A 22,603-nucleotide genomic window follows, 5' to 3' on the forward strand; every position below is an offset into this window, starting at 1 on the left:
TTTCTCAAATAAATCTCCAATAGGTGTTTTCAACACCCTATTAAAGTTCTTAAACAACAGCATCCAAAAAAGGCAATCACATATCAAAAGAGGTACTTGTGGGGCGCCTGGGTGGCGCAGTCGGTTAAGCATCCGACTTCAGCCAGGTCACGATCTCGCGGTCCGTGAGTTCGAGCCCCGCGTCGGGCTCTGGGTTGATGGCTCAGAGCCTGGAGCCTGTTTCCGATTCTGTGTCTCCCTCTCTCTCTGCCCCTCCCCCGTTCATGCTCTGTCTCTCTCTGTCCCAAAAATAAATAAACGTTGAAAGAAAAAAAAAAAAAATTAAAAAAAAAAAAAAAAAAAAAAAAAAAGAGGTACTTGTGAGATTGTGATTTATATAAGAACTGTGTATTTGGCTTTCGTCCCCATTTCTGGCACTGAGCTCCTAAAAGCTTTGGCATTCCCTAAGTGACAAGCAACATCCCTAAGTGACATCTTGTGATGTTAATGACGTGACTTTTGGACCACACCTAAGGATGGGGGCTGGTTGCCAGGACAACCAACACTCTTGAGATTAGAGAGCTAGAACTCTCAGTCTCACCTGACCACTGGGTAGGGGAGCTGGAGGTTGAATCAGTCACCATTGGCCAATAATTTGATCAGTCATGCTCATATAATAAAGCCTCCATAAAAAAACCAAATAATTTTGTTTGGAGAGCTTCTAGTTGGTGAACAGGTAGAGAGTTGGAGAGGGCATGGGAAGTCCCTGCCCTTTCCCATACCCTGCACTATGCATGTCTTCCATCTGGCGGTTCCTGAGTTATATCTGTTTCTGATAAACCGGTAATTTAGAAAGTACAATGTTTGTGAGTTCTGTGAGCCACTCTAACAGATTAATCAAATTCAAGGAGGAGGTCATTGGGACCCCTGATCTATAGCCTGTCAGTCAGAGACACAGGTGATTACCTGGATTGGCAATGATGCCAGAAGTGGGAAGGGGCGGGGCAGGCTTCTAGGACTGAGAACCCTTGACCTGTGGGATCTGAAGCTATCTTCCAGCTTGACAGTGTCAGAACTGGGTTGATTTGCAGGGTACTCGGCCAGTGTCAGACAATTACTTGTTGGCATGGGAAAACCCCCAATGCTGGAATTGGTGACCAGAACCTTAAATAATCTAGTAAAATATAAATGGAAAGCGAGTAAAACTCAAGCAGGTTGGCTTAAGAAATCCATTTTTATTGTGTCTAAGAATATTACTGAGAGTAACCATTACCATACAACTCCTATATATATATCATGTACTTTGCATACATTATTTCAGTTAAAAACTCCACTAACCCTTCCAGGTATGTGTATTATCCTTGTTTTACAGATGAAAGAAATTCAGCCAAAGAGGAGTTACGTAACTGGCAAGTTTGCTGACTCTTGGCCAGCACAACTGCTTACCAGATCAAATGGAGAATGAGGTGGCTGAAGCATGTTATCCCATTGAACTTCAGGGTTGATTTGGGTGGTCTCTTGGACACCAAATAGCCTTCAGATATAAACAGGTGCTACATGAAAAGGGTTATGTAATCACAGATGTTGAACATATTATTAGCATTTTGTGATGTTTGAAGGTTTGTTTAAGCCATTTATGGTCCTAGTGAATTACAAACAACTAATCTGAATCTGTTTTAGAGAATACTTAAGTTATTACAGAGCCTACCCTGTCTTGAACACAAAATACCGTGGCCTACATGGAAACAGCAAAACTCAGGCAGTTGTCCCCATGTCTGGAAAACCGCAAACAACTCTCAGGGCATCAGTAACCTTGTTTAATGACACAAGAATGCCACTTGAATAGTCTGATTTTTTTAAGTGGATAGGACAGCCAAATTTATCTCCTCAGTTTCATCCAAGGAACCTGAGAACAGAGTCCAAACTGTTGACCATCAACTATTATTACAAAATGGCTTGAGATGACCATTCAAAGGGAACAACAGCACGGGTTAAGGAAACAAATTAATAGGGCAAGATGTACAATAAACTATAAAAACAAATCAATTTCTCAAGAAGTACTATATCATCTACATGCTCCCATTACTAAAAATTGTCCTACAGAATTTTAAGATTACATGCCACACACTGGTACATGGAAAATATGAGTAACTACTATATCTATGTATATGAATATTTATCAAACCCTTAGAATTATCAGCATAGAGGAATCAACAGCACAGACTGGGACAGAGCTAACAGAAATAGGAGCCAAGAGGGGGTTCCAGGAAAGGAGTACTCAACAGGGCCAAAAGCAGCAAAGAGATCAAAGAGAGAGAAGGCCTAAGAAGTGCCCGATAGATTAGGCACTGGTATTAACAAGAACAGTGTCAGTAGATTAAGGGCAAAAGTCAGTTTACAGTAGCAGGTTAAGGAAAGAAAGGGAAGTACAGAAAAAACTTTCAACATTTCTTTCTTTCCTTCCTTCCTTTCATTCATTCATTCTAATGTGTACCCAGTGGCTACTGGATATTCATTGGGGGTCAGTTGCAAGGGGAAGGATAGGAAAAGAAGTTAAGGCTTTTTAATTTTTCCCAAGTACTTAAGAGCTTTATTGGCCTACAGAAAGCCATAAACAGAGGGTAAAGTTAAGTGATAGATACTTAGTTCAATACAAGCCTTGGGCAAATACCTTCACAATGGTACAAGCAATCCATGATTGTACCCACTGGGGCTAATTTCTTCAGTCAGGGTTGGTCATCCATCCCCTGTAGCTAAAGAATGAGGCACCCAGGTCATTTGGACACTTCCTTAGCATCAAATGGTATCTTCTCAAAATGAAAGTCCTTCCACTTTGCGTATAGTTTCTGAGCTCCAGTTGCAATATCCTCCACCACAAAACTTTCTATTTTTATAACTGGAATCTCAAATATCTTATACTTCACATGGATTCCCCAGTCATGGCTGCAGTTTGGTCTGGCACAGAAGATCTTTGCTCTCTTCTCAAAATATCCAAAGCTCTTTGGTTTGGGGTGTAGTTTACTCACAAAGCACTTCCTGAAAGCATCTCCAACCACAGTGTAATGGCATTCCTACGGATGAAGGGATTGAATAACAACATTAAAACCAGTACAAAACCGTGATTTAAAAAAGCTCCACCCTAATCTGAGATGAAAAGCACATAGGATCCCACTCATTTTACAGATGGGGTAAGAAGGAAATACGCATTCACCTGAAGGCCAGACCAGAATCCACACGGCCTGACTCCCAGTTACACGGGTGGAGATGAGGGTGGGGGTCAGGGTACAAGTGAAGTGACAGGAGCCATCTCATGAAGAGGAGGGCTAAGAAGTTTCCAGGGAACTGAGCTTCTGAAAATAGATACCCTTTATTGATTCAGAAACAAAAGGGAGTATTTGTTGAAGATCTCCAAAGACTGAATTCACCTGGCAGGCAAAATCCAAAGGATAGAGAGAAGAACAAAGGGTCAATGTGGATCTGAAGAGGGTTGGGGACTAAAGGGTTCAGAGGCTCTGCCTGTAGTCAACTTTAGAGTAAACCTCAGAAAGGCCACACTGTACAGAACAAATGCAGACCCCAACACATCAGCCCCTCGGGAAAAGTCATAAAGCACCATTTCAACAGAAAAATCACTCAAATTGGAGCTGAAGGGACCTTTTATAGCTAAAGAAGCAGACTCCTAAAGGCATGGGAACTTGCTAGTATCACCCCTAATATGCTTCTTGCTCAGAGGAACTGATTAGAGACTTCAGCTTTCTGAAGCCCAAGGAGAACCCTGAAAACTCATCATCTGAATGAGTCTCCCCTTTATCAGCAGCAATGGAGTTATATCCAACTTTTGTCTTTAGACATTTTTGTATCCAAAGTTTTGTCCAAAAGTATTAGGGGAAAAAAAATTCAGAAAACTAACCTGTTTTCTAAAATGAGATACTTTGTTTTCGTTATAAAAGTGATTTGTATCCCAAAAAGAAAGTTTAGAAAACATAAAATAGTAGAAAATATCACAGAATCTCACTGCAAAATAGTAATGCATTTTAGATATTTCCCCTAGTCTTTTTTTCTATACAAAGTTAAATTTATTTTTTTGTTGCTGGTAGTGATGGTGGTATTATTGCTATTATGTCACACTGCTATAGTCCTAGCATATTTCCAATTTTGTATCCTTGTTATTTTTCCCACTTCATTAGTTTGTAAGAAGTTTTTCATTATACATAAGCTTCATGATCATTTTGTTTAATAAACTTTACTTCGGAATTATTTTAGATTTACAGAAAAATTTCCAAGATTATCCAGAAAATTCCTGTAGACCCTTCACCCAGCTTCCCTGAATTCTCACACACCATAGTACATTTGTCAAAACTAAGAAATTGGGATTGGAACATTACTATTAACTACAGATTTTACTACTTTTTATAATAATATTCTTTATCTACTCTAGGATCGAATCCAAGATACCCCATTCTTTAGCATAACCATTTTTTTTAATTTTTTTTTTTTCAACGTTTATTTATTTTTGGGACAGAGAGAGACAGAGCATGAACGGGGGAGGGGCAGAGAGAGAGGGAGACACAGAATCGGAAACAGGCTCCAGACTCTGAGCCATCAGCCCAGAGCCCGACGCAGGGCTCGAACTCACGGACCGCGAGATCGTGACCTGGCTGAAGTCGGACGCTTAACCGACTGCGCCACCCAGGCGCCCCTAGCATAACCATTTTTAATGGCTATGTAATATTTAGTTAAGTGGCTTCTTTTTCTTCTTTATTGTTAAGGATTTCCTATTAAAACGTGTTTAGCTTTTTAAAAATACATTGACCATGGTCATGAAAACAATAAAAATAATGTCTGACTATAAATATCTCACCAATAGTAAGCTTTAATTAGTGCTAAAAAATGACCCAGTGCTCTTTGTTAAAAAGGCTGCTTACCTCCACCACTCTGATATCAACAGTGTAACATGCAAAGGCTTTGCACTTCCTGCAGAGCAGTTTTTTATTTTCCTTATCAGGTACAGGTTCTACTTTTCCTTGACTATCCCTGATGACTTTTTCTTGGATCTGTATCTGGAGAACCTACATGCAAAAAAACACACACAAAAAACAAACAAAAAAAAACCCCACATCATCAGTGTAATTTGTGTACAACTAGGACGTATATATATACACATATACGTGTATGTAATCATTCGTTTATATACAACTTCCATGAACATACAGTACCTGACTTTGTTTATTAAAAAAAAAAAATCCCATAGATTATTTTAATGGTTCTCCTAATTCTTTGTTAGTCAGTGTTTAACTGTGACCTCCAATTAGTCTTTTAATTTTTTCATCAAAGATGCTCATAAAATACTAAGGATGTCCATAAAATAGTCATCTGAACCATGCTTTCTACTTTAGTAGTTGGCAAAATTTTTTAAATCCCTCACAAATAAACATATGATATATACTGTTTCAGGCATGACTACACCCACTTGTAGGGCAGAGACCCATTAAATGGAACAGCAGGCAGAAGAGTCCCCATCATCTAAAAAAAGTTTTTTCTCTCCTCTTCCAACCACAGGAGAGTATTGTTGAATTACAGTAAAGTTAAATGTATATATAGTATGTCTGCATTCTATTTCATTTTTATTTAATTTTTTTTTTTCAACGTTTATTTATTTTTGGGACAGAGAGAGACAGAGCATGAACGGGGGAGGGGCAGAGAGAGAGGGAGACACAGAATCGGAAACAGGCTCCAGGCTCTGAGCCATCAGCCCGGAGCCCGACGCGGGGCTCGAACTCACGGACCGCGAGATCGTGACCTGGCTGAAGTCGGACGCTTAACCGACTGCGCCACCCAGGCGCCCCATCTGCATTCTATTTCAAACCTCAGGACATGGCTAAGTATAACTAAGAACCTGGGCATGATGGAGAAAATAAACCTAAGAGGATTCCAAAGGTTGAAGAGAGGATGGCAGGCAGCTAGGAAACACATGGTAGAACAACATGGTGGTGACTCCCTGGGTTTTCTTTTCACCTCATATATCCAGACTAGGGGCTGAAGAAACAAGCAAGCAGAAATGCCTATGGGCACAAATAAAAAATATCTCAACAGAAGCGTACTCTCTCTAGCCAAAGGACCTGGAAAGGCACAGCCTAGCAAGCCAAAAAACTTTTAGAAATTAACTGTTCTACTCCAAACATCACAGAATAAAACAAAAAACTACGGCCTAGGGGCGCACCTGGGTGGCACAGTCGGTTAAGTGTCCGACTCTTGATCTTGGCTCAGGTCATGATCTCACAGTTCGTGAGTTTGGGCCCTGCATTGGGCTTTGCGTGCTGATGGCGCGAAGCCTGCTTGGGATTCCCTCTTTCCTCTCCGCCCCTCCCCCACTTGTGCATGCACTCTCTCTCTCAAAAATATATAAAAAAAATTTTTTTTAAGTTTATTTTTGAGACAGAGTGAGTGTGAGTAGGGGAGGGGCAGAGAGAGAGAAGGAGACACAGAATCCCAACTAGGCTCCAGACTCAGAGTTGTCAGCACACAGCCTGACGCGGGGCTCAAACTCATGAACCATGAGATCATGACCTGAGCCGGAGTCAGACACTGACTGAGCCACCCAAGTGCCCCTAAATGTATGTATGTATGTATGTATGTATATATATATATATGTGTGTGTGTATATATATATACACATATATATATGTGTGTATATATATATACACACACACACACACACACACACACACACATATATATATATATATGTAAATAACTAACTAACCTATTCTTAGGGTGGCCTCACCCCTACCCATGCTAGCAAAGACTGAGTGGGGCACTAAAATTTCCACTTGCAGAGCTGTAACGAAGAAGCTTGACACTCTCACCCCATGGTGTCAGAGAAAGCCAAGAGGGGAGCCATGACTTTCAGCCCTGCCAAATGGTAGACCCCTTTGCCTGTGATGTCAGGGAGACCCTGTGGGGAGCCAGAACTCCCACACACACCCCCAACAAAATTACCAGCTACCAACAGGTCCCGGCCACACTTGTCCCAAACTCCCCCTCATCCTTTACCATCTCTGCCTGTTCTCTATGGCTGTGAGGGGAATCCCAAATGTGATTCAACAGTCTAACTCAACATATTGATACTTAACCTGTTTTGTTCTCATCCCACTCCTGTCCGGGCACACTGACTACAAAAGAATGTCTGTGTCTGGCCCAGCCTCCATCTCCCCTGGAAGATTTTTACTCTATTTCTTCTGCCACAAAGGAGTCTAAGCAGCTTGTCACCCAATGGAAGAGACAAAAATTAGGACATGGGGATGAAAGCTATTATGGTTTTAAAACTTTTATTGCCAACATTCCCATATGCTACAAAATGGGAAGGTGGCGCAGTGAAAAGCCCTTATCTTCAGTAAAATTCAGAAGAAAAATTAAGAGGAACTCAAAAATTTCCCTGCCATTCTCAATGAAACTGTGGAAAAAGTATTTTTAAATATTTTAGTCTCTAAGCTTTAGGAAGATATTTTTTAAAAAATGAGGAACTATTGACAAAGTTAAGATTTTATATCCTAAAATAAGTGTTAGACCACTACTTCTTAAAACTTTCTTGATAAAAGAGATTATGACTTTTTAAAAATATGGACACTATGGAGTCAGTCTACTGAAATGTAAGGTTCATCTTTGTGAAGGTCAAGTCTACCTCCCATATGCCTCTGTCCATAACAACTCTCATTTTTTGAGCACTTACTTTGTACCAGGCACTGTGCTGAGTGATGCACATACCCCATTTTATCCCCCAAACTGCCCTGTGAATTAAATACCATTACTTTCCTAACTTTATGAATGTGGAGACTGATGACTTAAGAGACAGAGTTAATGCCTGAGGTCACATATCGCATAAGTGGCAGCGATTCTGGGATCAAAGTCTCCACAAGGGGTCTAGAGAAAGTGTGGGGGTGCGTGTACATGCATGCATGTGTGTGTGCATGTGCATATGTTTCCTGATTTTCCCCAATCTGGTTCCATGCTTCTGGGTTATAAAGGAAATTACAATCAAATGAAGGTTACTACCAAGAGGCTGAACTGAACAGATAACGCCACTCCAAAGTGCACATTACTATCCACAGCCACAACAGGCATTTTACCACGTGCATAGTGCACTGGGAGCTCTTCTCGGAAGACTCCAGATATCAGAGAGAGGGGCCTGAGGAAAAGACAGGGGAGGGCAGGGTTCTGCCTGTTATGATGTAGTCCTCAAGATGAGCTCCCAACTTAAGGGTCGTTCTAACTCAGTTTGTCCTTTCTAACTAAAAACCAAACTTCAAGTATCAACACTAATAATTTGTATTTTAATCTCACTGAGACTTAAATCAGAATGACTCCGATGTTCACTGCGGGACAAAATTTTAAGCATAAACTTATTGTTCTAATGCAACACTCAGAGCAATATGATTAAAGGTACCAACTATGCTCGTATTCTATTACAGTCAGATTCTGAAAGAGTAACACAGATTAAAAGACTTACCTTTTCTTTAAATACTGCTTCATTCCATGTCTGAAGCATTGAAATGGAGTCATTCATCATTTTTTCTTTGTATATATTTATTTTTTCTTTTTCAATTACAACAGCATTACTAGTCAGAAGGAAGCATTTGCTACCTCTCGCTCTTCCTCTGCCTGTCAGAAAACAAATATTTGGTGCCTTTGACTTAAAACCCTGGTAAATCTGAGAATAAGTCAACAAAAGGGTATTCTAAAAATTCAACTTTGGTTCACTGAACTCCACTTTCACAGGAAAGGTGAGCTGTTAGAGCATGGGCTCCAATGCAGGTATATACCTGAATATTAAACTGCATGTTAAACTAAGAGCCCACACTAGACTGGCTTCCTTGGGGTCCCCATGGTGCAGGGTGATTAGAAGCCATGTTATCAGAGACACTGCCTTGAAGACAATCCAATATGAACCCACAGGATGACATTGTGAGCAAGCACTCTAAGACAAATAACACATCCTCAAAGCCTTCAGGGAAATGGGAAAATAGATATGTTCACAGTCATCAGCATATAGATGGCAATAATAAGTACTATAAGAAAGATCATTGTAAAGGACCATGTGCATTCCAAAAACTATTGCCAGCTGGGGGAATTAGAGACAGGTGATACGGAATCAGGGGAAGAGGTTAAGAGGTAAAATGAAGATTATCAGTAGCAGTACATGAGCACTTTCTTCAACAACGAGACAATGATGAAGTCAGGCTGGCAGAAGTGGATAATGAATAAAGGTGAAGAACGGGAAATAGGTCGGAAAGATAAATTGGTCCTGGATTTTGACCTTTTTAACATTATGTAAATTGGGACCTATTAGAGTTCCTACGCAGGCGAGTAACATGCCCAAAGCTGTTTTTCAGGAAGTAAAGTGGCCGGTGTTATGGAAATTGAAAAAAGGAAGAGAGGCTACTTAGGAGATCACCTAGTTGAGGTAAAACAGAAAAATCCCATGGAGTTTTTCTTCTAGAATACAGGGATCCATCAGTACCACAAGCACCACCAACCACCATGAGAGGTCCACATGTTGGCTATACATATACAGTCCAAGTGGGAATTCTGTTTCCATAAATGTCAGTCAATGTAGGTCAACTAAACAGTACTTATTGTGCACAAGAATCAAAATGGGATATATATTAGTGGGCAAAATTGTACTCCCCAATCCTGACCAAGTAAGTCACTGTTAGGGCCAATGATATCAAAGTCCACTGTGCCAAACAAGGGTCAGTAAAAGAGAAAGGCCAGAAGCACAATGACTCGTCGAAAGTAAGTTTCTAAATGACAGACACACTCACAAATCAGACAAACTGGCAGTCACTTAGTAATGGCATCAAAGCTCTTCTTACCTCTAGTTTGGATCATTTTGATGACATTGCCCACATACTCATACAGGATGACCAAATTGCACTCAGCAATGTCAATGCCTTCATCAGCAACTGAGGTCGCGATCAGAATCTTTTTATCTCCATTAGTTCTGAACGCATCCAATGCACACTTCTGTGCTGGGAGTGTCATCCCTGCATCAGAGTCAAAGGGCATTTTAGAAGTCACCAAAAGAGGGAACTTTACCCTTGAAAAATAGCCACTAATGATGGAATGCTTGCTACGTGGTCAAATACTAAAGTAAGTGCTTTATATCCATGATGTCAAAACAACCCTAGGCACTAGGGCCTATTCTTATCCTTGTTTTAGAGGACATAATGGTGGTGTTTAACAATTTGGACTCTACCACAAGACTGCCTGAGTTCAAATCCTAGCTGGGGGACTAACTAGCTATGTGAGATAAGAGTCATGTTATCTCAAAACAAATACTGATTTTTTTTGGGGGGGGGGGGAATTATCAACAACTAATCATAATGCCTTTGACTTTACAGCTGACAAAACAGTTTCACAACTACTTATTCACTGGAACTTCACAAAGCCCTTTTTGGTTGATGTGGAAAGTGTTCTAACTCCCCTTTACAGATGAAGACCTTAAGACTTTGGAAGTCTGATAAACTGACAGCCTAGTTAGTGGCAGAACCAGGCCTGAATTTAAGTCTGAGACCCTAAGAGTGTGCAGTTCTCAGTCATGGATATACTATGAAGAAAAAGAATTTCAATGGTCTCCACCTCTGAGTTAATAGAATTCATAAAAGTTGGCAGCCAAAATCTGCAGATATATTTTAAGGCCAAAACATTCACCCATTTCTTCATCAAACATTTACTCAGCAATTATAGTTTGTCAGCTAAAAATATAATGGTTAAAAGGTCCATTTTTACCTATAAGGATCTCATAGAAGAAGAATATAAATAGGAAGCTATAATTCAATGTGATGAGCAGTGAAATGGAGGCAGAGTGGATCTATGTGATGGGAAGGAGAGACACCTCAACTAGTCTTAGGAGGTTGGGGAAGGCCACTTGGATAAGCACAATGACTAGTACAGAGTACCATTTCCAAACAAATGTGGATGGACAGATGATGGATAGATAGATGATGGATGGATAAATGAATAAACAAGAAAATATTGTGAGTGCCTATTTGTGAAGAAATAACAAAGTTTGAAAATCAACTCATGTAGGAGTCAAATTGCAGAGAACTTTAAATTCCAAGTGCCATAATTTGGCATTGGACTTCATTTGGTAAGCTAAATTTTCAAAATCTGCATTTATTTTTTAGATTCATGAAGTTTAAACTTTGTGTAAGTGCAAGAGTGACGAGTGAGGACTGACAGGATGGGGACTGCTTATTATAAACAAAACTAAACAGAAGGAAGGAAGTGAAGACCAGTCCCTGCTGGTCACTGAGGGGTGGGGAGCACAGCTGCAAGAATGTCAGGTGGGGGCTGGTCACACTAGATCTTCTTGGAAAATAACAGAGGCATCCTTTCATGCTTCAACCACCCTAGCTAGATATCAGGATTGTCTGCTTGAGCTTTTTCTTTTTTTTTTTTTTTTAAGTTTATTTAATTATTTTGAGAGAGAGCAAAGAAGTGAGCAGGGGAGGGCCAGAGAGAGGAAGAGAGAATCCCAAGCAGTATCCACGCTGTCAGCACAGAGCTCGACTCGGGGCTCAAACTCACACAATGTGAGATCATGACCTGAGCCGAAATCAAGAGTCAGACGCTCAACTAGCTGAGCTACCCAGGTGCCCCTGACCTTTTTTTTTTAATTGTAAAATATATAATACACATAAAAGCATCAATAGTTTAAAAAACAATAAAATAAAAACAGAATATTTCTATTTCCAGCTGATCTTAATCCACTGGTTGAGAATTGGAGAAAAAGAGTGACATGCTCAAACAATATTATAAAAAACAACTGGTTTTTCCCACCGGATATATGGGAAGAAGCAATGTCTACAAGTTTTTGGCATTTGAGCATTGTGATGGCTTTCTGATGTGTCAACTTGGCTAGGCTGAACTATAGTACCTAGTAACAGATCTAGGTGTTTTTGTAAGGAGAATTTGCAGATGTAATTAAAGTCCCTAATCAGGGGTGCCTGGGTGGCTCAGTCGGTCAAGTGTCTGACTTCGGCTCAGGACATGATCTCACAGTTCGTGAGTTAGAGCCCTGCATCAGGCTCTGTGCTGACAGCTCCGAGCCTGGAGCCTGCTTCAGATTCTGTGTCTCCTTCTTTCTCTGCTCCTCCCCAGCTCTTGCTCTCTCTCTCTCTCAAAAAATAAGTAAACATTAAAAAAAATAAGTTCCTAATCACTTGACATTTAAGTTGTGAAAGACGTTTCATCCTTGGTTGGCCTGACCCACAATCAGCCCTTTGAAAGAGGACTTCGCCATTAGTCCCTGAGCTCAGAGACTCAAAACAGTTCATGCCTGTGGAGGTCAGGCCTGCTCCTGACCACCTGCTCTATGGATTTCAGACTTCCTTTGCCAGTCCAACTATGTATGCTAACTCCCAAATGCCTATGAATATATGTGTTTCACACATAAACAACACATATATGTATATATGTATGTGTGTACAACCTCCTACTGGTTTTACTTCTCCAGACTGATATAAGTATTAGAAAAGAATTTGAATATATTATAAATATTCTTATATATATAGTATACTAACTCTAATTCATTATATATAAGTACCTGTGTTCTGATTTGTTTTGCCCCGTCCAGTCAATATGCCAGGTTTTAGAAAGCTGAGTTCAGAATTTTCTTCAATCCATTTCTTCAAAGCCTGAAAATCAAAAGCAATTATCAGTTGGACACTATTTGTATAAAGTCTGTATTAATACTGAAATACTGCAAGAAGAAAAAAAAAACCTTTAAGTTAGTGAACAGTTTTCTGACAAACCTGAGAATAAATGCTTTTTGGCACTGAATTCTATGCAATAATTAACTGTAGTGGTTAAGACCTTTGTGGTCTGACACAGTTTAATCTCTAAGATATTTTTTAAATGAAGAAAAGCAAAGCTCAGAATAGTGAATGTGTAGAACTAATAGTGAATTTACCAAGATCTCAGGACATAAGATCAATATACAGAAGTCAGTTGTATTTCTGTTCACCAGCAACAAGCAACTAAGTACAATACAACAGCATTAAAAAACTGACACTTAGGTGTAAGTCTAACAAAACACGTGCAGAATCTATATGTGAAAACAATGAAACAGTGATAAAAGAAACCAAAGATTTGGTAGGTAGCCCGTCAGATGGTTCCCAATGATCTCTAGCCCTGATCTTCAGATCCTTGTGTAATCCCCTTGAGTATGAACTGAACTCACTGACGTGCTTCTAATGAATAAAAACATGGCAGACATGATCACTTCCAAGTTGATCTTATAAAATGACTACTACTTCCACATTAGGCTCACTCTCTCAGTCTCTCTGCGATCACTCACTCTAGAGGAGGCCTGCTGTCATTCTCGGAGGCAACCCTGTGGAAAGGCCCACATGAGTGAGCTCAGAAGCACAGATTCTGAGGCCCGCTGGTAGCCATGTAGGCTAAGGTTGGAAGTTGAGCCTCTCAAGTAAAGCCTTAAGATGACTACAGCCTTGGGAGAGCCTGAGCCAGAAACATCCAGTTGAGTGGTTTCTAGACTCCTGATCCATAGGTATTATAAGATAATAGATGTTTGTTACTACCAGTCACTAAGTTTTAAGGTAATTTTTTATCAGCAGTAATACAGATACTAATACAGAAGCCCTATATAAACGAAGAAAGAGAGATAATATGGTCATGGATTCGAAGACTCCATATTTTTAAGATGTTACTTCTCCCCAATTTTATCTGTTGATTCAATGCAATTCCATTCAAAATTCCAGCAGATTTTTTCATACATGTGAATGAGCTTATTCTAAAATATAAATGGAAAAGCAAAGGAAGACAGCTAAAACAATTTTGAAAAAAGGAAAAAAGTTGGAGGACTCACACTATATAAAGCTAATCAAGACAGTATGGGATGGGTTAAAGGATAGATGGATATAGATGAATGGAACAGAATTAAGAATCCAGAATAGACCTATATAAATACAGTCAACTGATTTTTTTTTTTAAGTTACAAAGGCAATTCAATGGAAAAAGGACGGTCTTTTCAACATATAGAGCTGCAATAATTAGCTATCCACATAAAAAAAGAAAAAAAGCATCTCAACCCATAACTCAAAATAGATTGTAGACCTAAATGTAAAATGCAGAACTATAAACCTTCGAGAAGATAACAAAGAAAATCTTTGTGATCTTGGGTAAACAAAGAGTTCTTATGTACAATACCAAAAGCACAAGTCACAAAAAGAAAAAATTGATAAACTAGGCTTTGTAAAAAGTTAAAAGTTTCAATCTATAAAAGATACTGTTAAGAGAATTAAAAGACCAGAAGAAAATATATACAAATCACATTTCTCACAGAGGACTTTTTTGTCAGAATAAACTTTAAAAACTTTCACTCAACAATAATATGTTAACAACCCAATCAGATCCTATTTTAAAATGGGCAAAAGATGTGCAGAGACACTTCACCAAAGAAGATATATGGACGTCTTATCAGTTTATGGAGAAATGTCCAACTGCATTAGTTGAGATGCAAATATAGTAAAATGAACATTTACTCTAGGAAGATACCACTACGTGCCCTGAGAATGGATATGATTTTTTAAATTGACCAAAAATTTTTAAAAAATATGAAGTCCTTGCTCTACAGGTACCAAGACTTACTAGAAACTATTGATCAAAACAGTGAGGTATTAATATAAGGATAAACAAAGAGATAATCAGAACAGAATAGCCCAGAAACAGCCCACACATATACAGGTGCCTGATTACAGAGCAGTGAGGAAAGGACAATCTTTTCAATAAAACGGTGCTAGGTCGATGTGTAATCCACAAGAAGAAAGAAGCTTACATCCACAAGTGCTCTGGTTTTCACAAAGAGGATGGTTCTACTCTCTGGGTTTAAGTGGTACTCCTCTTGCAAGATGAAGCAGAGATCTTTGAGTTTTGGGTTCTCATTGCTGGGATCCATAGAAACGGTTTCCAGTTCCTGCAGCTTTTCTGCAAAAGGGGAACATTCTATAAATGGCTTACGAATTCTAGAAATTTAGAACACACTGTGACCATTAGCTAGAGTTCAAGTAGTTAACCTCTCAATCCTTGACCAGAATTTTAAGAGCAATAACCACTGCTTTAATGTAACATTAAATGTAGCAATAAATGCATATTTATTTTTGCCCCAGAGAGCTGGTTCCCCAATGTTTAGCAGCACAGCACTGAGCTACACATATGTATACTAAATACTTTCCTACAAGCCAAAATAAGAGAGAGGGAGAAGGACTTACTTTTCATTTAAAATTTTCCTATATTTTTCTAAATATGAGAGCAGTGGGATTATGGGCGATTTTGGTTTTCTTCTGTATAGAAGTACATATAAATTATAGTATGCTGATTACCACTGAACACTTTTTTTTATTTTTAAACCTTTGTAAAATTACTAAAAGTTAAACCAAAAAAAATGCTACTACCTATTATAATTTCTATGGGATGTATACTTCGCAAATCCTATTTTACTTCTTAACAAGAAGAAATAATGTTAAGCAATGGATTTTTTTCCTTAAGTACCAGATTTCACTGATGATTCATAGTCCTATCTACATAAGATTTTCTTGAGCCCGGGACAACTCCCTGAGCATCACTGCACACTAAATATAACGCAATGTAAGTACGCTGCCACTGGAGTCACCAGGTTCCAACGGCTTCCTCCTCTAGAAACACCACCCACCTTCGAATCTCCGAGTGAGATCTTGCTCAATCTCATCAAACCCTGCCGCTCGGACGTTGGTGAAGAAGTCTTTCAAGTAATCCAGAGCATCTTTCATTCGCGCATGCTCATTGATAATGAGGGCATCATTATATTTCTGTTGAAAATGAAAACTGGGTTTCAGTGTGTCTCCAATGCCTAATGCATTCACTGTACTAAAATTCAATTAGCTGCACTTAGCGTGAGTAGGGGAGGAGCAAAATAAACTTTTCTCAAATCTATTCCAACTTAGTTTTTTAAGATGAATGGCTCCAATGGAACTGCAATAAAACCTTTGAACCAAATATTGTTTTAAAAATCTGAATTAGCTAGAATCATACATGAATTAGGATCATTTTGAATTTAGAATTCCACCTTGGAAGAGAAAGAGGAAATTACAAGAAAAATCCATGTCAAAGATTAAAGAACAAGAGCAAATCAATTTCCACATCAACTTGCCTCATGATTCAGACATTCGACTTAATCTCTTCATACATCCAAAGCCATCACTGAATTGCAACTGCACCTGTTCAGAATGATGGTGCTGACCACCTACACCAAATATTCAACTAAATTCATTAAATTCCAAAAATGCATACAGACTGAGGGCATTTTTAAATACTTTCAATGGCATGATGAGCAGAGGTGATGGTTGTTTCTCAACTTCTTGGTTAACCAGTAAGCAACCAAAGACTCTGGATTTCTGAGCCTGTGGCTTTGCCAAAGGTAAGAAAACATATGCTCAAGATAAGGTAGCAGGAGTCACCTAATGAACTTTCAAGATGACTGTCACCAATCACATATCTACAATAATGGTCATCATCCCCCAATTTCTTTCAATCATGTCAATCATAGCAATGCTAGAGGCATGACATAGAATCCCAGCCTTTGTTTCCATCCTGTTTCTACTAGTATTAAGTTTCAGTAGGCAGAGAAGATGCTAAATGGGGTAACTTTAAAGTTTGCTTCAAAGGAACCTTTTGGAAAGTTCCTAAGCGAGCTCTTGAAACAGGGTGAAAAGTTAATGTTCTCTCAGCTACCAGAGCAAAGCTCCCAGTTAGGTGCTAAAACTAAAATACACTTTTGGAAAGAAGTCACATACCCGCAAATGGGAAGTGTACAAAAACAGTGCTTTACAAATCCTGCTCTCTTCATCTTTGTCAGGCAACTGAAACACCGTGCATGCTTTCTGAACAGTAACGATCCATTGTTCATATTTCTGCGTTCCAAATTCCCTATTTCGAATTTGAGATATACCTTCTGGAAGAAGAAAAAGGTTTTCATTATGCCATATGATCAGTCATTTAAAGTTCTAAGCATGCCTCACCCTCTAATTTTCTTTTTTTTATTAAAAATGTATTTTAAGTTTTTTTTAATGTTTATTTATTTTTGAGAGAGAGAGAGAGCATGAGTAGGGGAGGGGCAGAGAGCGAGGGACACACAGAATCTGAAGCAGGCTCCAGGCTACGAGCTGTCAGCACAGAGCCCTACACAGGGCTTGAACTCACGAACCGCGAGATTATGACCTGAGCCAAAGTTGGACACTTAACCAACTGAGCCACCCAGGTGCCCCCCGCCTAATTTTTTTCTTACTCTCTGTAAACAGAATATTCCTCCTGAAATAGTTTTCAGCAGCAGTATATCTGTGTTTGCATATGATTGCTTACTGAATACTCTCTGCACCAAGAAATCAAAGTACTCCTTATTTCATTTTCACAAATCTGTAAGGTAGAGGTTACATTTTACAGGTGAGGAAACCAAAGCTCAGAAAAGCAAAGTAGTTTATCCAAAGTGACACAGCTAGTACATGGGGGAGTGCAGGAATGCAAATCCAGGTGTGTCTGATACCCAAATCTTACCAGCTTTGTGAGCTAACAACCAAAGCAGCCCAGAAGTAAAACAATGGACATGAAGATATCTAACTTTGCTTTTAAAAATGAAGTAGTGAATAAAAATAACAGGTCTCATGAGCTTCATCAGGAGGATATTTAAAAGCAGGAGAGGGGCGCCTGGGTGGCGCAGTCGGTTAAGCGTCCGACTTCAGCCAGGTCACGATCTCGCGGTCCGTGAGTTCGAGCCCCGCGTCGGGCTCTGGGCTGATGGCTCAGAGCCTGGAGCCTGTTTCCGATTCTGTGTCTCCCTCTCTCTCTGCCCCTCCCCCGTTCATGCTCTGTCTCTCTCTGTCCCAAAAATAAATAAAAACGTGGAAAAAAAAATTTTTAAAAGCAGGAGAGAAAGAACTCAACACAGTCTATTCTGCCTTGCTGTAAACTGAAGTCATCTGATCTCCACAGCATCACTCACAGGGCTGAGCAAAGAGCTTGTCATGGATGCTTCTGTATGTGTGCATCTCCTAAGCTATGCCTCATCTCAGTTGCTTGGTCTAAACATTGAGCATATGCTGTGGTCCAGGCTCTGTGCAGGGTCCTGGGGGTAAAAGGATGTAGAAGACCGAAGCCTGATCTCAAGCAGCTCAGTCTGTAAGTTACTCTGGGATTGAATCTCCAGGTCTCCCTGTTAAGAGCACAGTATAATAAAACTCACAGGCAAGAGCTATATTTCTGGGTTAAATTTCTCCTCCCACCCTTTCATGTTTAACAGGAGGAACAAAGGAGGCTACTCAGACAAGTAGCACTGACATGCTTCTTTCCCAGCCCCAACTATAAACAAGGTGGCCAGATGAATTAACAAGTATTTCTTGAACACGGGTGGGTGTGAAAATGAGTTAAGCAATGGGGAAATGAACTGCTGATAGGATATGGACTGGGGAAAAGGTGAAGGTAGAGAATTAGAGGTGGGAGGAATAAGAAGGTAGAAATTCATGTCTCTCTGCCCTTCTGCTACTTCCCCAGTTTAATCACATCATAATGTTCCTGGATAATGTGACAGCCTCTTAACTCGTCTCCCTACTTCTTGCTTTGTTCCCTCCAATCCACTGCCCACTCAGCAGCTAGAGTGGGTTCGCAAAACTGCAGAAGAGACACTATGCTACCCCACTGCTTAAAAGCCTTTAGTGGATTCCTCTGGCCAGATCCTACCCGGCTCCCAGGATCCTCTGTGATCTAGTCTCTGACTGCTTCTAATTCTTTTTTTTTTTTTTAATTTTTAAAAATATTTATTTATTTTTGAGATAGACAGTGTGTGAGCAGGGGAGGGGCAGAGACAGAGGGAGACAGAATCTGAAGCAGGCCCCAGGCTCTGAGCTGTCAGCACAGAACCTGACACGGGACTCGAACTCACAAACTGTGAGACCATGAGCTGAGCTGAGGTCAGACACTTAACTGACTGAGCCACCCAGGCACCCCTGCCTGTTTCTGATTCTTATCTCCAGCAGTTGACAAGACTAATGGAAATCCACATACTTGCTCCACTTTCCTGGCTGTTGCACACACTGTTTCCTCTGCCTGAAACACACCTTACCACCACCACCCACCTACCCCTATCTGTTGTTTTATTATTACTTATCTAATTTTGGCCTTACACATTACACTGGAAATACCACAAGGGCAGGAGCTGTATCTCACGGTCCATACTATATTCCCATCACCTGGCATATGGCCTAGGACCAGGTGAATGATGAGTGAATGAGCATGTTCAAGGAACTGCTAAATCAAAGGATTCAAGTATGGAAGGAGTGGCAGATAAAACTGGAAAGATAAGCAGAACCAGAGTGTGCAGGCAGGGATCAGACTGGCAGGTCAGAGGCTTACAGGGCTTTGCTTGTAAGGCAGAGAGATTCAAGCAGGATACTGACACAATCAAACTGTTATTTCAGAAAGACCAACCAGGTAATGGCGGGTTGAATGGAGAAATGAGTAGGGGTGGGTAAGCCAGCCAGCCAGCTGTGAGATTAAGTCCTAAAGCAAGCTGTGAAAGAAAAAGAGAAGAGGAAAAAAAGTAAAGTAAGTGTGAAAAAGGTGAACTCACAAATTCAGCATCTCCAGAGCTGCTCCTAGTGGTGGAAGCAGCACTACCCACCGGTGTACCTACAAGTGCACAAGCCAGAAGCCCAGTGGAAGTCACCCCAACTCCCATCCGAAGCCAGCTGGCCATGAAATCTGAATACTTCCTGTTTGCAGGGCTCTGCACAAGCCTCCTCCCTCTACCAACCTGTCTTGACTGCCTCTGTTTGGCCCTCTTTGTTCACTGGTATCCTTATCACCTCACCCATCAGTTTAAAATCTTCAGGTGCTTTGCACTGCTTTTAGGAGAAAGTCAAACTCAGTCCTACCAAGTCTTTCCCTGTCTGGCCCCTGTCTCTCTCTACTCACTCCTTTCTACTACTCATGTATTACGAGTACCATGAGATGCTTGCCGTTCCTAAAACATTCCCTTCCTTCAATGCCTGACACCTTTTCAATCTCACTTGTCTCTTTCTTAACTTGGCCTCAAGCTTCAAGATTGTCTCAGGCATCATCCCATCCCAGAGAGCTTTCCCTGCAGCCCACTCTAGGCCAAAGTTCCCAACGTGCTCCCACGGCACCCAGTGTGTACCTCTGCCCCGCTGTGTGGAAGCCCCCTGCATCTGATTCTCATTATTTGACTGTGAGTTCCCCGAGGTTGGGACTATGTCTTTAATCTTGTTATTCCCATTAGCTAGCACAATGAATATCTGGTGAATGAATGAAAGAACAAAAGAGAAGAGGAGAACTTGGGTGACTTCGTGAGAAAGTCTCAGAAGAACAAAGAATCAAAGGTCACCTCCTGTTTCAATCTGATCCATCAGGGAAATGGTGGTTTCATATAAATAGGGAATTTATATTTTCATATAAGTAGGAAGAACAGAAAGCTAATTGCGGAGATTAAGAAACTGATGAATTGATTGAAATATGGTATTTTTCAGGTATGTATGTCAACACAGATTTACTTTGGATTAAAAAAAAAAAGAGGGGCGCCTGGGTGGCGCAGTCGGTTAAGCGTCCGACTTCAGCCAGGTCACGATCTCGCGGTCCGTGAGTTCGAGCCCCGCATCAGGCTCTGGGCTGATGGCTCAGAGCCTGGAGCCTGTTTCCGATTCTGTGTCTCCCTCTCTCTCTGCCCCTCCCCCGTTCATGCTCTGTCTCTCTCCGTCCCAAAAATAAATAAACATTGAAAAAAAAAATTAAAAAAAAAAAAAGAGACTAAAGAAGGAATTTTAAGGTTCCTCAATAACCTATAATCAAGAAGGCTAACCTCTTGATATAGTCTTGACACTGTCTGAACTGAAAAGAATGCAAAAAGACACTAGGGAATAATACATGGCTATTCCTAAGTGGAGAAAACGCAAAATGAGATTTATCTCACCGAGAGTTATGGTACCGATTTCGTCAAAGATACTCTTTGCCAGACTCTCTGTTTCCCTCATCAGCTGAGATATGATGCATTTAAATCTGTCAGTGGTCCGTGATTCCACTTTCCTGAAAACTAGAGCCATCAGAGTAAAGTGAGTATTTTTCAGGAAGAACACATCATACTTCAAAGTAGGCATCTGCACACCTTTCTCTGCCTCTGTTACTTCTTCTGTAAGACCTAAGGCCCCAAGCTCACAGGCAGGTAGTCTAAATGATATATCAAATCTTCAGAAACCTTGCAATAGCTCCCTAATGCTTAATGCACAGATTCTAACATCTTCATTTTTCATGGTCTGGGTCTAATCCGACTTCTCACTCTGGTTTTCTTATTACTCAACTCTACTTTGACAAGGCTGGTATCAATCTTATCTCTGCAAATACAACACTTTTTCAGTCTCTCTTCTTTGATCTTCTCCTTTCCCACCCAACCCTCAGAAGTGTTCACATTGTTCCTAAAATTCATTATTGCATTGTTTCAGCAGAAACTTATTCCCTGCCTACCATATGCCATGTTCTGGTGATAAACAGTTGAAAGGAACACACTCTGTGGTCCAGAGAGGTCTGTGTTCTTAGGGGAGAAATATGTGTAGCCAAATAACCACAGTAAAGTCCTATAACAATAACTATGTGCAAGGTATCATGGAGCACAAGAAAAAGAATCTCTAATCCTTCCAGAGGAGGAAATGTTGTGGGGTAAATAGGGGAAGAGGAAAGGAGAAAGCACACGACGCACTTGAGGAGCCCAGAGGAATGTGACAAGGTTGGGCTTATGGGAGGGGGAGGAGATGAAGCACAGAGGGCAGAGGGACTGGATTTTAAAGAAATTTGTACTTGATACTAAAAAGTTTAGATTAGGTGCCTTCCCTAAAATCCTTACAGGCAGCTCCTAGAAGGGAACTTAACTGCCCCTCTCTGGCTATCTCATGTCTGTTTGTTCTGCCTTATACAGTCATACACTATCCCCAAAGCAAAGAGAAATGTATATATGTCTCCTCTTCCTCTCTTCCTTGTTGGGTCAGTATAGCATTGTAATTTAATAAACATTTGCTACTCAAATCTTTTTTTAAAAATCCAATACTGATCTGCTGAGGAAAAATACAATGAATTCAGATTAATTTCCTTTCAACCTAAATCATCAGATCCATACTCAAATAATGAATGACCACACAGTCTCCTCCTCAGGCATGCAACACAGGGAAGGGCTGAGCCCAGCTCTTAGCCATTTACATGCTGTGATTTTAATTTTTAAAACAAAAAATTTTTTAACATTTATTCATTTTTTGATAGAGAGAGACAGAGCGTGAATGGGGGAGGGGCAGAGAGAGAGGGAGACACAGAATCAAAAGCAAGCTCCAGGCTCTGAGCTGTCAGCACAGAGCCTGATGCGGGGCTCAAACTCACAGACTGTGAGATCATGACCTGAGCTGAAGTTGGACGCTTAACCAACTGAGCCACCCAGGCGCCCCTACATGCTGTGATTTTTCTCATCACGCCTCATTGTTAGTATCTTTATAAGAACTTTATCAAAAACACAAAACCAAAA

The 22,603-nt window shown here is 40.3% G+C and overlaps 1 protein-coding gene across 4 annotated transcripts in view; it reads right to left on the reverse strand.

The window, feature by feature from the left end:
- Window positions 1-1,775: 1,775 nt before the first annotated feature.
- Window positions 1,776-22,603, reverse strand: part of DDX58 (DExD/H-box helicase 58) — a 38,398-nt gene continuing 17,570 nt past the window's right edge. For all 4 annotated transcript variants that reach the window (XM_045468680.1, XM_045468682.1, XM_045468681.1 and 1 more), the window contains 9 exons: window positions 21,014-21,133; window positions 16,833-16,990; window positions 15,713-15,848; window positions 14,840-14,988; window positions 12,587-12,677; window positions 9,852-10,022; window positions 8,486-8,637; window positions 4,905-5,048; window positions 1,776-3,050 (listed from right to left, as the gene is read on the reverse strand). In XM_045468680.1, the coding sequence (XP_045324636.1) occupies window positions 2,754-3,050; window positions 4,905-5,048; window positions 8,486-8,637; window positions 9,852-10,022; window positions 12,587-12,677; window positions 14,840-14,988; window positions 15,713-15,848; window positions 16,833-16,990; window positions 21,014-21,133 (1,418 nt within the window). In that variant the 3' untranslated portion in view covers window positions 1,776-2,753. The remainder of the gene's footprint in view (window positions 3,051-4,904; window positions 5,049-8,485; window positions 8,638-9,851; window positions 10,023-12,586; window positions 12,678-14,839; window positions 14,989-15,712; window positions 15,849-16,832; window positions 16,991-21,013; window positions 21,134-22,603) is intronic.

The sequence above is a fragment of the Leopardus geoffroyi genome, chromosome D4, assembly GCF_018350155.1.
Source record: "Leopardus geoffroyi isolate Oge1 chromosome D4, O.geoffroyi_Oge1_pat1.0, whole genome shotgun sequence".
Lineage (NCBI taxonomy): Eukaryota > Metazoa > Chordata > Mammalia > Carnivora > Felidae > Leopardus > Leopardus geoffroyi.